The sequence below is a fragment of the Pelophylax lessonae genome (assembly GCF_965119305.1).
Source record: "Pelophylax lessonae genome assembly, chromosome: 5".
NCBI lineage: Eukaryota > Metazoa > Chordata > Amphibia > Anura > Ranidae > Pelophylax > Pelophylax lessonae.
The window spans coordinates 11,106,178-11,118,677 of NC_138772.1; the positions used below are offsets into that span (position 1 = coordinate 11,106,178).

At 52.9% G+C, this 12,500-nt stretch overlaps 2 protein-coding genes across 2 annotated transcripts in view; one reads left to right on the top strand and one right to left on the bottom strand.

The window, feature by feature from the left end:
* The window catches only part of LOC309557077 (1-phosphatidylinositol 4,5-bisphosphate phosphodiesterase gamma-1-like), a 232,332-nt gene that overhangs the window by 135,140 nt on the left and 84,692 nt on the right, over positions 1-12,500 (bottom strand). The window contains exon 3 of the mRNA XM_082259683.1: positions 10,777-10,870. Coding sequence (XP_082115809.1) covers positions 10,777-10,870 — 94 coding nt within the window. The remainder of the gene's footprint in view (positions 1-10,776; positions 10,871-12,500) is intronic.
* On the top strand, positions 3,305-6,668 carry LOC309555542 (uncharacterized protein; the record flags this gene model as incomplete). Its single annotated transcript, XM_082257607.1, has 3 exons — positions 3,305-3,310; positions 4,269-4,776; positions 5,485-6,668. 3 exons carry the CDS (start codon positions 3,305-3,307, stop codon positions 6,666-6,668), a joined length of 1,698 nt encoding a protein of 565 aa, XP_082113733.1.

Below are 12,500 nucleotides of genomic sequence, written 5' to 3' on the forward strand. Positions count from 1 at the left end.
GTGTACACCCCGGGGGGAGGGCAGAGCGGACTGTCAGTGTATAGCCCGGGGGGAGGGCAGAGCGGACTGTCAGTGTATACCCCGGGGGAAGGGCAGAGCGGACTGTCAGTGTATACCCCGGGGGGAGGGCAGAGCGGACTGTCAGTGTATACCCTGGGGGAGGGCAGAGCGGACTGTCAGTGTAGACCCCGGGGGGGAGGGCAGAGCGGACTGTCAGTGTATACCCCGGGGGGGGGGAGGGCAGAGCGGACTGTCAGTGTATACCCCGGGGGGAGGGCAGAGCGGACTGTCAGTGTACACCCCGGGGGGAGGGCAGAGCGGACTGTCAGTGTACACCCCGGGGGGAGGGCAGAGCAGGCTGTCAGTGTAGACCCCGGGGGGAGGGCAGAGCGGTCTGTCAGTGTAGAACCCGGGGGGAGGGCAGAGCGGACTGTCAGTAGAGACCCCTGGGGGAGGGCAGAGCGGACTGTCAGTGTAGACCCCGGGGGGGGGAGGGCAGAGCGGACTGTCAGTGTATACCCCGGGGGGAGGGCAGAGCGGACTGTCAGTGTATAGCCCGGGGGGAGGGCAGAGCGGACTGTCAGTGTATACCCCGGGGGAAGGGCAGAGCGGACTGTCAGTGTATACCCCGGGGGGAGGGCAGAGCGGACTGTCAGTGTATACCCTGGGGGAGGGCAGAGCGGACTGTCAGTGTAGACCCCGGGGGGAGGGCAGAGCGGACTGTCAGTGTATACCCCGGGGGGGGGGAGGGCAGAGCGGACTGTCAGTGTATACCCTGGGGGAGGGCAGAGCGGACTGTCAGTGTAGACCCCGGGGGGGAGGGCAGAGCGGACTGTCAGTGTATACCCCGGGGGGGGGGAGGGCAGAGCGGACTGTCAGTGTACACCCCGGGGGGAGGGCAGAGTGGACTGTCAGTGTAGACCCCGGGGGGAGGGCAGAGCGGACTGTCAGTGTAGACCCCGGAGGGAGGGCAGAGCGGACTGTCAGTGTAGACCCCTGGGGGAGGGCAGAGCGGACTGTCAGTAGAGACCCCTGGGGGAGGGCAGAGCGGACTGTCAGTGTACACCCCGGGGGGAGGGCAGAGCGGACTGTCAGTGTAGACTCCGGGGGGAGGGCAGAGTGGACTGTCAGTGTAGACCCCGGGGGGAGGGCAGAGCGGACTGTCAGTGTAGACCCCGGAGGGAGGGCAGAGCGGACTGTCAGTGTATACCCCGGGGGGAGGGCAGAGCGGAGTGTCAGTGTAGACCCCGGGGGGAGGGCAGAGCGGACTGTCAGTAGAGACCCCTGGGGGAGGGCAGAGCGGACTGTCAGTGTATACCCCGGGGGGAGGGCAGAGCGGACTGTCAGTGTAGACCCCGGGGGGGAGGGCAGAGCGGACTGTCAGTGTATACCCTGGGGGAGGGCAGAGCGGACTGTCAGTGTAGACCCCGGGGGGGAGGGCAGAGCGGACTGTCAGTGTAGACCCCGGGGGGGGAGGGCAGAGCGGACTGTCAGTGTATACCCCGGGGGGAGGGCAGAGCGGACTGTCAGTGTATACCCCGGGGGAAGGGCAGAGCGGACTGAGGGTGTATACCCCGGGGGGAGGGCAGAGCGGTCTGTCAGTGTATACCCCGGGGGGAGGGCAGAGCGGACTGTCAGTGTATACCCCGGGGGGAGGGCAGAGCGGACTGTCAGTGTAGACCCCGGGGGGAGGGCAGAGCGGACTGTCAGTGTAGACCCCGGGGGGAGGGCAGAGCGGACTGTCAGTGTAGACCCCGGGGGGAGGGCAGAGCGGACTGTCAGTGTAGACCCCGGGGGGAGGGCAGAGCGGACTGTCAGTGTAGACCCCGGAGGGAGGGCAGAGCGGTCTGTCAGTGTAGAACCCGGGGGGAGGGCAGAGCGGACTGTCAGTGTAGACCCCGGGGGGAGGGCAGAGCGGACTGTCAGTGTAGACCCCGGGGGGAGGGCAGAGCGGACTGTCAGTGTAGACCCCGGAGGGAGGGCAGAGCGGTCTGTCAGTGTAGAACCCGGGGGGAGGGCAGAGCGGACTGTCAGTGTAGACCCCGGGGGGAGGGCAGAGCGGACTGTCAGTGTAGACCCCGGGGGGGAGGGCAGAGCGGACTGTCAGTGTATACCCCGGGGGGAGGGCAGAGCGGACTGTCAGTGTATACCCTGGGGGAGGGCAGAGCGGACTGTCAGTGTAGACCCCGGGGGGGAGGGCAGAGCGGACTGTCAGTGTAGACCCCGGGGGGGGAGGGCAGAGCGGACTGTCAGTGTAGACCCCGGGGGGGGAGGGCAGAGCGGACTGTCAGTGTATACCCCGGGGGGAGGGCAGAGCGGACTGTCAGTGTATACCCCGGGGGGAGGGCAGAGCGGACTGTCAGTGTATACCCCGGAGGGAGGGCAGAGCGGACTGTCAGTGTGGACCCCGGAGGGAGGGCAGAGCGGACTGTCAGTGTATACCCCGGGGGGAGGGCAGAGCGGACTGTCAGTGTATACCCCGGAGGGAGGGCAGAGCGGACTGTCAGTGTATACCCCGGGGGAAGGGCAGAGCGGACTGTCAGTGTATACCCCGGGGGGAGGGCAGAGCGGACTGTCAGTGTACACCCCGGGGGGAGGGCAGAGTGGACTGTCAGTGTAGACCCCGGGGGGAGGGCAGAGCGGAGTGTCAGTGTAGACCCCGGGGGAGGGCAGAGCGGACTGTCAGTGAAGACGCGGGGGGGGGGGTGGGGTTAGAGCGGGGGTGACACCACACAGCACCCAGAGCAATCTAGCGGTAAAGCTGTAAGCATACAACCAGAGAACCTGAAGGGGTTAATGTGAGAGGAGGAATTTGCAGCACAGCCGCAGGTTCGGCTACAGGCAGCGCAGTCGCACCATGCTGAACGAAAGTCAATATTTCAAGGAGGAATGCAGAGACGGGATTTGTTTGATGTTATTTTTAGACACCACGGAGACAATATACAAGCCAATCAATGACACCGATCGAAACATGGGTGACCATTGAGCAACAGGCGGGGGTATTCAGCTGACTCTCCTCTCCTGGACTGAAATGGCTTCCTCTGATGTCACCGCACACTGCGAGCTTCTCACCATGTGCATTAGAAGCTGCAACAAGTCAGATAGACCCCGCCCCATTTCTTGGCTGGAGGACGTCCAGCATCATCTGGCTCCCCCCCCCCCCATATCCCCTAACCTAGACAGCCCGACAACTGAAGAACCCACCAAGCGGCCCACCGTGGCCCAGCAAAATGACATCGCTGGACTGGACCCAGTGGTGGAGGACCTCGAGGACCTCGAGTCTGCGGGGGAAGACGAAGGAGAAATGCAGGTAGGTAAGGACCTGGCCCCCCCAGAGACTGACCTCACCCAAGACCTTATGGACAGCGTCCTTGAGGAGTGCGGCCTGAACCAGGACACCGGACAGGCGCAAGAGGCAGTGGAAGAACCACCCCCCCCTCAGGGGAGGTAAGTTCAGCCCACCTGCTAACTAGCCCCTTCATCTCCTTTACATGATGGCAGAGATCTCTATCTTTTCCATTAATGTTAGGAGCATCAAGGATGCGTCTAGAAGACAGGTGGCGCTGACATTTCTTTCCACACAGCAGAGTGATGTCTACATGCTTCAGGAGTGTGCCCTACCCTTCTCGAGGAGGTACACTCATCTGTCCTCCCAGTGGACCCATGGTCCCTCCTACTGGTCCGGGGATGTCGATTGTAAGTCTGCAGGGGTAGCCATTCTTGTCAGGGGTGGTCGTTTCACGGTTGACTCCGTCCAGGAGCTCGTCTGTGGCCGTCTTTTGGTCGTAGACGGCTCGTGGGCGGGAGAGCCAGTTAGGCTCATCAACGTGTACGCCTCCCCAGATAAGAATGAGCGACTGGAGCTTTTCCAGACCCTGCGGACCCAACTCGTCACCACCAGGGCAGTAGTAATCGGCGGTGATTTTAACTGTCCGATTGAGGAGGATGGGCGCAGCTCCAGCATGTACGCAAAGCTCGACACCACGTCTAGGCTGCTCAAGGAGATGATCGCGGAGGCTTCCTTGAAGGACGCCGTGGGATCCATAGGGAAAGGTTCCGTGAACTATTCGTGGTGCCGTCCTGATGGATCCGTGCGTTCTAGGATAGACTTCGTGCTCACCTCCAAGACAGTCAGACATCGCGGGTTCTCCATGGTCCCCTGCTTTTTCTCTGACCACAGGGCCATTCACTTTCGGGGTGACCTGGGCGAGGGCTTTGCCCCCGGTCCGGGCTCCTGGAAGCTGAATGGTACCCTGCTGGAAAATGAGGAACTGCTGGAGGAACTCAGGGAGGCCTACATTACCTGGAAGGAGGACAAGAGGTTCTTCAGAAAGGTAAGTGACTACTGGGAGTTTGTGAAAGTCAAGCTACGCAGCTTCTTTCAGGCAAGGGGACGCCAGCAAGTGTGTGCCAGGAAGAGGGAACTCAGGAGACTGCAACGTCAGATGCAGTCCCTGCAGGACCTTCACCACTGCGGCTGGGACGTTAGGCAGGACCTGGAGGACACCAAGAAGAGCCTGAAAGGACACTTCGAGGAAGAATCCAGGCACCTCGTCTTCCGTTCCAAGGTGGAGAATCTTGAGAAGGGTGAGAAATGTAACTCTTTCTTTTTCAGGAAACTCCACTCAGGACACACTCCCTTGTCTGAGCTGCGGGACGAGACCGGAACACTCCAGAAGGGGAAGGAGGCTGTGATGCAAGTTGTCAGCGACTACTACACCAACCTCTACTCCCCGAAAGAAACAGATACGGCTGAGGCCGACAGGTTCTTGTCAGGTATCACTAACCAAATTGATCCTGCAGGTATGTCGGCAATCAACGCCCCCTTGGCGCTGGAGGAGCTGCACTCTGCCGTCAGATCCTTTAGGCAAGGCAGGACCCCGGGCTGCGACGGTCTCCCAGCGGAGCTCTATGTAGCGCTGTGGGATCTCGTTGGCCCGGACCTGCTCGAGCTGTACGAGGAGATGGTGGTGGAGGGCACAATGCCTCCGTCGCTGAGGGAAGGGATGATCACGATTTTGTATAAGCGTAAGGGGGAGAGAGGGGATCTGAAAAATTGGCGTCCCATCTCTCTCTTGAACGTGGACTACAAAATCCTCGCCAAGGTTCTGGCCAACAGGCTGAAATCTGTCATCGGACAGATCATCCACCCGGATCAGACTTGCGGCATTCCTGGTCGCAGGATTGCGGACAGCCTCGCGCTTGTCCGGGACACGGTCCAGTACATTCGAGGCCGCCGTGTGCACGCGGCCCTGGTCAGTCTTGACCAGGAAAAGGCCTTTGACCGTGTCTCCCATGAGTTTATGTGCAGAGCTCTGCGCAGGTTTGGTCTTGGGGACATGTTTTGTTCGTATGTGAATGTGATGTATAATGACATTTGTAGTACGGTGTTGGTGAATGGCTGGAAAACTGACCCTTTCCCTGTTCTCTCTGGGGTCAGACAAGGCTGCCCTCTCTCACCTCTGCTTTTTGTTTGCTGTATAGAGCTCTTTGCCGAATGCATCCGACAGAACCCAGAGATCAGAGGGATCACCGCACCGGGATCGGACAGAAGGGTTGTCAAGTGCTCACTCTATATGGACGACGTAACGGTGTTCTGTGCTGATCAGCGCTCCATCGACTCGCTCGTCCAGACCTGTGAGGACTTCGGCAAAGCTTCAGGGGCAAAAGTCAACTGCGGGAAGTCAGAGATCATGCTCTTCGGAAAGTGGTTCCTGCCTTCTTCTGCATCAATCCCTTTCAGCATCAAGGCGGACTTCATCAAAATTCTTGGAGTTTGGTTTGGAGCTGAGGGCGCAGCCCTGAAGTCTTGGGAGGAGAGACTGTCCAAGATGAGACAAAAGTTTGGACTATGGAGCCTCAGAGAACTCACCATCGAAGGGAAAACACTGGTACTCCGCAGCGAGATCCTCCCTGTGTTGCAGTACCTCGCCCAGGCCTGGCCCCCCCGGGTCAACACCTGCAAGGCCATCACCAGGGCGGTGTTCCACTTCATCTGGGGCTCCAAGATGGACAGAGTGAAGCGAGCAGTCATGTTCAAGGAACCCCTCAAGGGCGGTAAGGGCGTGCCCGACATCGCAACGTTACTGGGGGTGTTCTTTGCCTGCAACTGCATCCGCAGAACTTTGATTGACAGAACTTCGGACTCTGGAGGCAACTCCATGTCCCGTTTTTTTCTCCTGCCTCTCTGGAGGTCCCTTGGATGGGACAAATGGGACAGCTCCATCCCCTACAACTGGGACACTCCTTGGTACTACTTGGACACTTTCAAGTTCATCAAGGAGCTGGGGCTGCATGGAGTTAAGCCCGACTTGTGGAAGCCAAAAACTATCTACAAGTTGATCAGAGCATCGGACATTGCTGAGACTGTTCCAGGCCTCCCTTCAGCCACTTGCAAAGTGGTCTGGAGGAATGTTTCTTCAAAGAGACTCACCAACAGGCATAAAGATCTGGCGTGGATGGCTGTCCAGGGGGGTTTGCCACTCAGGACATTTATGCATGCCAGAAACTTGTGCAGATACAGGCACTGCCCCTTTTGTATCATCCATGAGGAAACGTCTTACCACGTTTTCTGGGAGTGCTCATTTGCACAGAGCCTGTTGAGGGCCTTGGAACCTGAACTGAGAGACAGACATCCCAACCTGCAAAAACTCATTTCAGGGAGGTGAGCCCCCCCCCCCACACGCCGCCCCCCCCCCCCCCCACGCACGCGCCGCACCCCCCCCCCCTTTCCAATTTAACACTACCAGAGAATAATGAAATGTAATCAGTATACCTGGTCACTGGTGCTGGTACTGGTCACTGGTGCTGGTACTGGTCACTGGTGCTGGTACTGGTGCTCGTACTGGTCTCTGGTACTGGCCTGGTCACTGGTGCTGGCCTGGTCACTGGTGCTGGTACTGGTGCTGGTCACTGGTGCTGGTGCTGGCCCTGGTCACTGGTGCTGGTCACTGGTGCTAGTGCTGGTCACTGGTGCTGGTACTGGTCCTGGTCACTGGTGCTGGTACTGGCCTGGTCACTGGTACTGGCCTGGTCACTGGTGCTGGCCTGGTCACTGGTGCTGGTACTGGCCTGGTCACTGGTGCTGGCCTGGTCACTGGTGCTGGTACTGGCCTGGTCACTGGTGCTGGCCTGGTCACTGGTGCTGGTACTGGCCTGGTCACTGGTGCTGGTCTGGTCACTGGTGCTGGTACTGGTCACTGGTGCTGGTACTGGCCTGGTCACTGGTGCTGGTCTGGTCACTGGTGCTGGTACTGGTCACTGGTGCTGGTACTGGCCTGGTCACTGGTACTGGCCTGGTCACTGGTGCTGGTACTGGCCTGGTCACTGGTGCTGGTACTGGTGCTGGCCTGGTCACTGGTGCTGGTACTGGCCTGGTCACTGGTGCTGGTCTGGTCACTGGTGCTGGTACTGGCATGGTCACTGGTGCTGGTACTGGCCTGGTCACTGGTGCTGGTCTGGTCACTGTTGCTGGTACTGGCCTGGTCACTGGTGCTGGTCTGGTCACTGGTGCTGGTACTGGCCTGGTCACTGGTGCTGGTACTGGTGCTGGTCTGGTCACTGGTGCTAGTACTGGTGCTGGTACTGGCCTGGTCACTGGTGCTGGCCTGGTCACTGGTGCTGGTCACTGGTGCTAGTGCTGGTCACTGGTGCTGGTACTGGTGCTGGTCACTGGTACTGGTACTGGCCTGGTCACTGGTGCTGGTACTGGCCTGGTCACTGGTGCTGGTACTGGTGCTGGTCTGGTCACTGGTGCTGGTACTGGCCTGGTCACTGGTGCTGGTCACTGGTGCTGCTCTCAGGTTAGGTCACTGTGTCTGTCACAGAGTGGGGAGTCACGATGATTGGTCCCCCCGCGCGCCAAAATGCCTCCTGGAGTAGACGATGTGGCTGTAGTAGAGAGCAAAGCCTCTGCTTGCTCTCTGCAGCTCCTCCCACAGGCGGAGTGCATGACTCATATCACTCCGCCTGTGAGCCGGATCTACTTCGGCTCCGTGCAGGCTTGCTGACACAGTCACTCTTCTGCCTGCATCGATGAGTCATCTGACTCACACACAGACAGAGCCGGGATATTGCCCTGAGCTCGCGGGTGTCTGTGAGCTCAGGGCGGAAAGCGGGAGTCTCCCGCGACTTGCGGGAGACTTGGGATGTCTGGAGAGACTTTGTCCCACAGACTGCCATCACACATTTTGCTGTGCTGAATGGACTTTTTCATGGGACTTTTTCCCAAGAGGACATTGACAACGCCTGGCGGGTGTTGTGCTGCTTTAAGGACGCTTTATGGTGCGCCAGAAAGCGCCTTATCCACCAGCGGGAGAGGATGTCCATTGAGGACTGTCGCAGACTGGTTCACAGTCTGCTCAGAGACTATAACCTGATGGATCTCATGGAGGAAGAGGAGGTCTGAAGATTTCCCCTTCCCCCACTCTCCCTTGTGTGTCTTTGTCCATTCAATAAAGCTTCGGGCCTGTGATTTCATTCCCCTCCCCTTACCCCACTCTCCCACTCCCCTATCACACCTGTTGCTTTTTGAAATGTAATATTGTTTGATTGATTCATGCTACGTATAGATAACGTTTCTTAGTTTCATGCTTATAGGGGTATTGCGGCGTCATGCATGATGTGATGGCTCGGGGTATCCTTACTCCGCACAACACATCAGGCATCCTACCACAGAATGAATGTATGTGATTGAATGTATTTATTAGTATGACCGGAAATGTATTGTAATGTAGTGTATTTATGCGCTGCGTCGCAGTACAGGGGAGAATGTACCCCGACAAAAGTATTGTTTTTTGTATATCTTTTATGCAAATAAAGATTACATTTTCAACCCCCCCATATCCCCAGCCTGACTGTCCCTGTCCCCTCCCCCTTCATTCATTGGATTTCAGTTCTTTCAATAATGGAGGCTCAGCATACCCATGCAAATACAGACCCCGTCTAGCAACACCCACTCCTCCAGACTGGCACCCACCCATCAAGGCAAGAACTGGGACCAGGGAAAGGATGTGGAACTGCTCCCCCTTCCCCACTGTTAGTGCATGCTATAGAATGGGTTTACTGCCATGTGTCCATTCTCTGCCCCTTTGCTTTGCTGTGCCCAGGGCAGCTTCCCTTCCTGCCCACTCCTTGTCTCGGCCCCCGATTTAGGCATTTTTGATATTTGCATAACTCCTCCCACTTTTTGCATCAGGACTAAGGGTTCTTGAGAGGAGTACTGATGCTGGGGGCTGTGATGTTTGCAGGAAGCTATTTACAGCCCCCTGCCGGCCCCAGGGCTGTCTTTAAGGCAGAGCAAAAGGGGCAGCTGCCCCGGGCCCAGACATTGCTGTGGGGCCTAAAGCAGCTGCCCCTTGAGCCCTCACTGACTGAGAATAGTTGATAAGTGGATTTGGGAGGGCCCAAGAAAATGTTTGTCCAAGGTCCAATCAATATTAAAGACGGCCCCTGGCTTGCCCCTCCCACCAGCCATGATCTGCCTGCATTGCATAGAGAAGTACTGAGACCCAGTGATTTGGTGGTTGGGTGTCAGTCTGGAGGAATGGGTGTTGCTAGGCAGGCTGTATTTAATAAGGTAACGCCCACATGTGAGGCTGACCCTCTGATTGAAAGAACTAAAAACAAGACGTGCAGTTTTCTTCCAAATTGAAATTTGGACAAATTTTTGTTATTCATGAATTCGGATCTATCTGAATTACAGTGGTAATGAATTTAAACCAATACAAAATAACAAAAAAAATTGAATCTAATTAGAAAGCAAATTTGAAAACAAGAATAGAATAAAACAAAAATATAAAGGAATAGAATAGAAAAAAAAAGAAAAGAGAATAGTAAAAAATAGAGTAAAAATGAAGAGCATAGAATAGAAAAAAAAAAGTAATTGAATAAAATATAATAGAAAATAAAGTAATAGAATACAATAAAAAAATGTATAACAGAAAAGAATAGAAAATAAAAGAATAGAATTTAATAGAACAGAATAAAAAAGAAAAAATACATATAACCATCTTCTAAAATTTGAATTTCGAATAGCATAAATTTTAACAAAATAGATTAGATAAGAATAGAATAGCATAAGAGAGAAAATAATATAATAGAACATAAGAGGAATAGAGTAGAATTTTGAACAGAATAAATCCAAATTTAAATAGAATAGAAAAGTTTAGAATGGAAAAGAATAGAAAATAGGAAAATAGAATAAAATAGAAAAAACATAACTGTCTTCAGAAAATAAAATTTTGAAAAAAATCAATTTGAATTTGAATAGAATAGATTAGAACAGAATAAAATAGAATAGAATACAATAGAAAATAGAATAAAAAAATAAAAGAATAGAATACAATAGAAAATAAGGACATGGAATAGAATAGAAAATAATAGAATAGATTAGAACAGAATAAAATAGAATAGAATACAATAGAAAATAGAATAAAAAAAAAAGAATAGAATACAATAGAAAATAAGGACATGGAATAGAATAGAAAATAATAGAATAGAATTTAATAGAACAAAATAAAGTAGAAGGATACGGATAACCATCTTCTGAAATTCTAATTTTGAATAGAATAGATTTGAACAGAAGAGATTAGAAGAGGAAGCCGTTTCAGTCCAGCAGAGGATCCGGTACTACTGTGCAAGACTGAAGGGGAGGCTGAAGAGTTCCCCTTTAAGCACAAATGATGTGGATCAGACCACTATCACAGTAAAGGGGGGGGGGGGGGGTCATTCACCAGACATTGGGAGGAACAGTCCCTCCTCCTCCTCGCTCCTTACCTCTCCACTTGCAGGGGACCCGGAGACTTCATGGTGTCGGAGAGCACCCAGTTCAGTCCGCTGATCCACATGTTCACCTCCTCCTCGCTGAACGCTGCCGGGAAAACACACACAGCGTCAGAGAATGCGGGACACAAGGAGCCATTCACCCACAGGATCAAAGAAAATTTCTGAGAAACCCCAAATATGATATACTGTATTTTTAAGCCGAGGCCCTAGAGAATAAACTGGTGGGTGACGCAATTTTTTATGTCGCACTGCATTAGCGCAGCGGTTATTCAAACGTAATTTTTTGGAAAAAAAAATACACTTTTTTTTAAATTTTATTGCAAAAAAAAAAAAAAACACAATACATAAACACAATTTTTTGGTAAAATATAAAAGATGATTTTACGTCGATACCAAACATGTTGCGCTTTAAAATTACGCATGCGCGTGCAACGGCAACAAATGTAAATTTTGCTATCCATAGGCGACGCTTCATAACCCTTTGCGGGTTACCAATTTAGATTTACAGGGGAGGTCTGCTGCTAGAATGTAAAAAAATAAAAGTAGTAAACCAATGTGCTAACCAATAAGAGAGTGAATACAAGTCAAACGACTGTGAAACAGAACTTAATAGCAGACAATGTTTGCAGTGTCCCCACATACAATATAGAATCTATAAAATATATATATTTAAAAATATAAATAAATAAAGATATTGACACATTCTTGTGCACTATGGACACTTTATGATGTAATTAAGATTTGCCTATTAATAATTGATTTTATGTACATGCTGATTTATATATATATATATATATATATATATATATATATATATATATATATCTCTATATCTATATCTATATATATATATATATATATATATATATATATATATATCTATATCTATATCTTTTTTTTTTTTTATAGATACTGGTGCTAGAATTACTGCCCATGATCTGACGTTCGCGATGATACCTCACATGTGTGGGAGGAACGCTGTTTGCGTGAGTGCGGGACAGACACGTGCGCTCGCCTTTGCGCAAGTGCACGGGAGGACGCACATTTTTTTTTTCCTAATTATTTTTTTATTTTATTTTTTTCACTGTCGAGTGTACAAGAAAGCCGACTGCTGGCTCTAAAAAGAAAAAGGTACTGGGATGATGCCGGTGTTCTATCGTATAGTGCAGATCGTCGCATAATGTCTCCGTCAATCTGCGCATGCGCAGTACGTAACGTCGCTCCAGCAGATCCGCTGGCGTGACGTTAACACTGCGCATGCGCAGATCGTTAGAGGCATTATCCGGGGATCTGAAAAGCACAGAGGGAGAAACTAATTGTCACATTCTGCCTCGCTCGCTCAGCGCATGCGTGAGAATTGTATTTGAGCGACGTCATAGGTGGAGTCACAGGCGGAATACTTTTGTTGTTGGGCGGATTTGGGTGTGTTGCAGGGCAGATCTTGCAGTTGCGGATTTGAGTGTGTTGCAGGGCGGGTTTCGGGGTGTTAAGGGGCGGATCCTGCAACACACCCGAATCCGTCTGTCACATGATTGGTCAATTATTGCGCATGAGCAGAGAGCCGGCCAGAATCTGACGATTACATTCTCTCTGTGGCGCTTCGCTGATCATCGGATAATGCATCCAATGATCTGCGCAAGCCCATTGTTGACGTCACGCTAGCTAATCGGGAGATTACGCACTGAGCATGCGCAGATCGTTGGAGGCATTAGCCA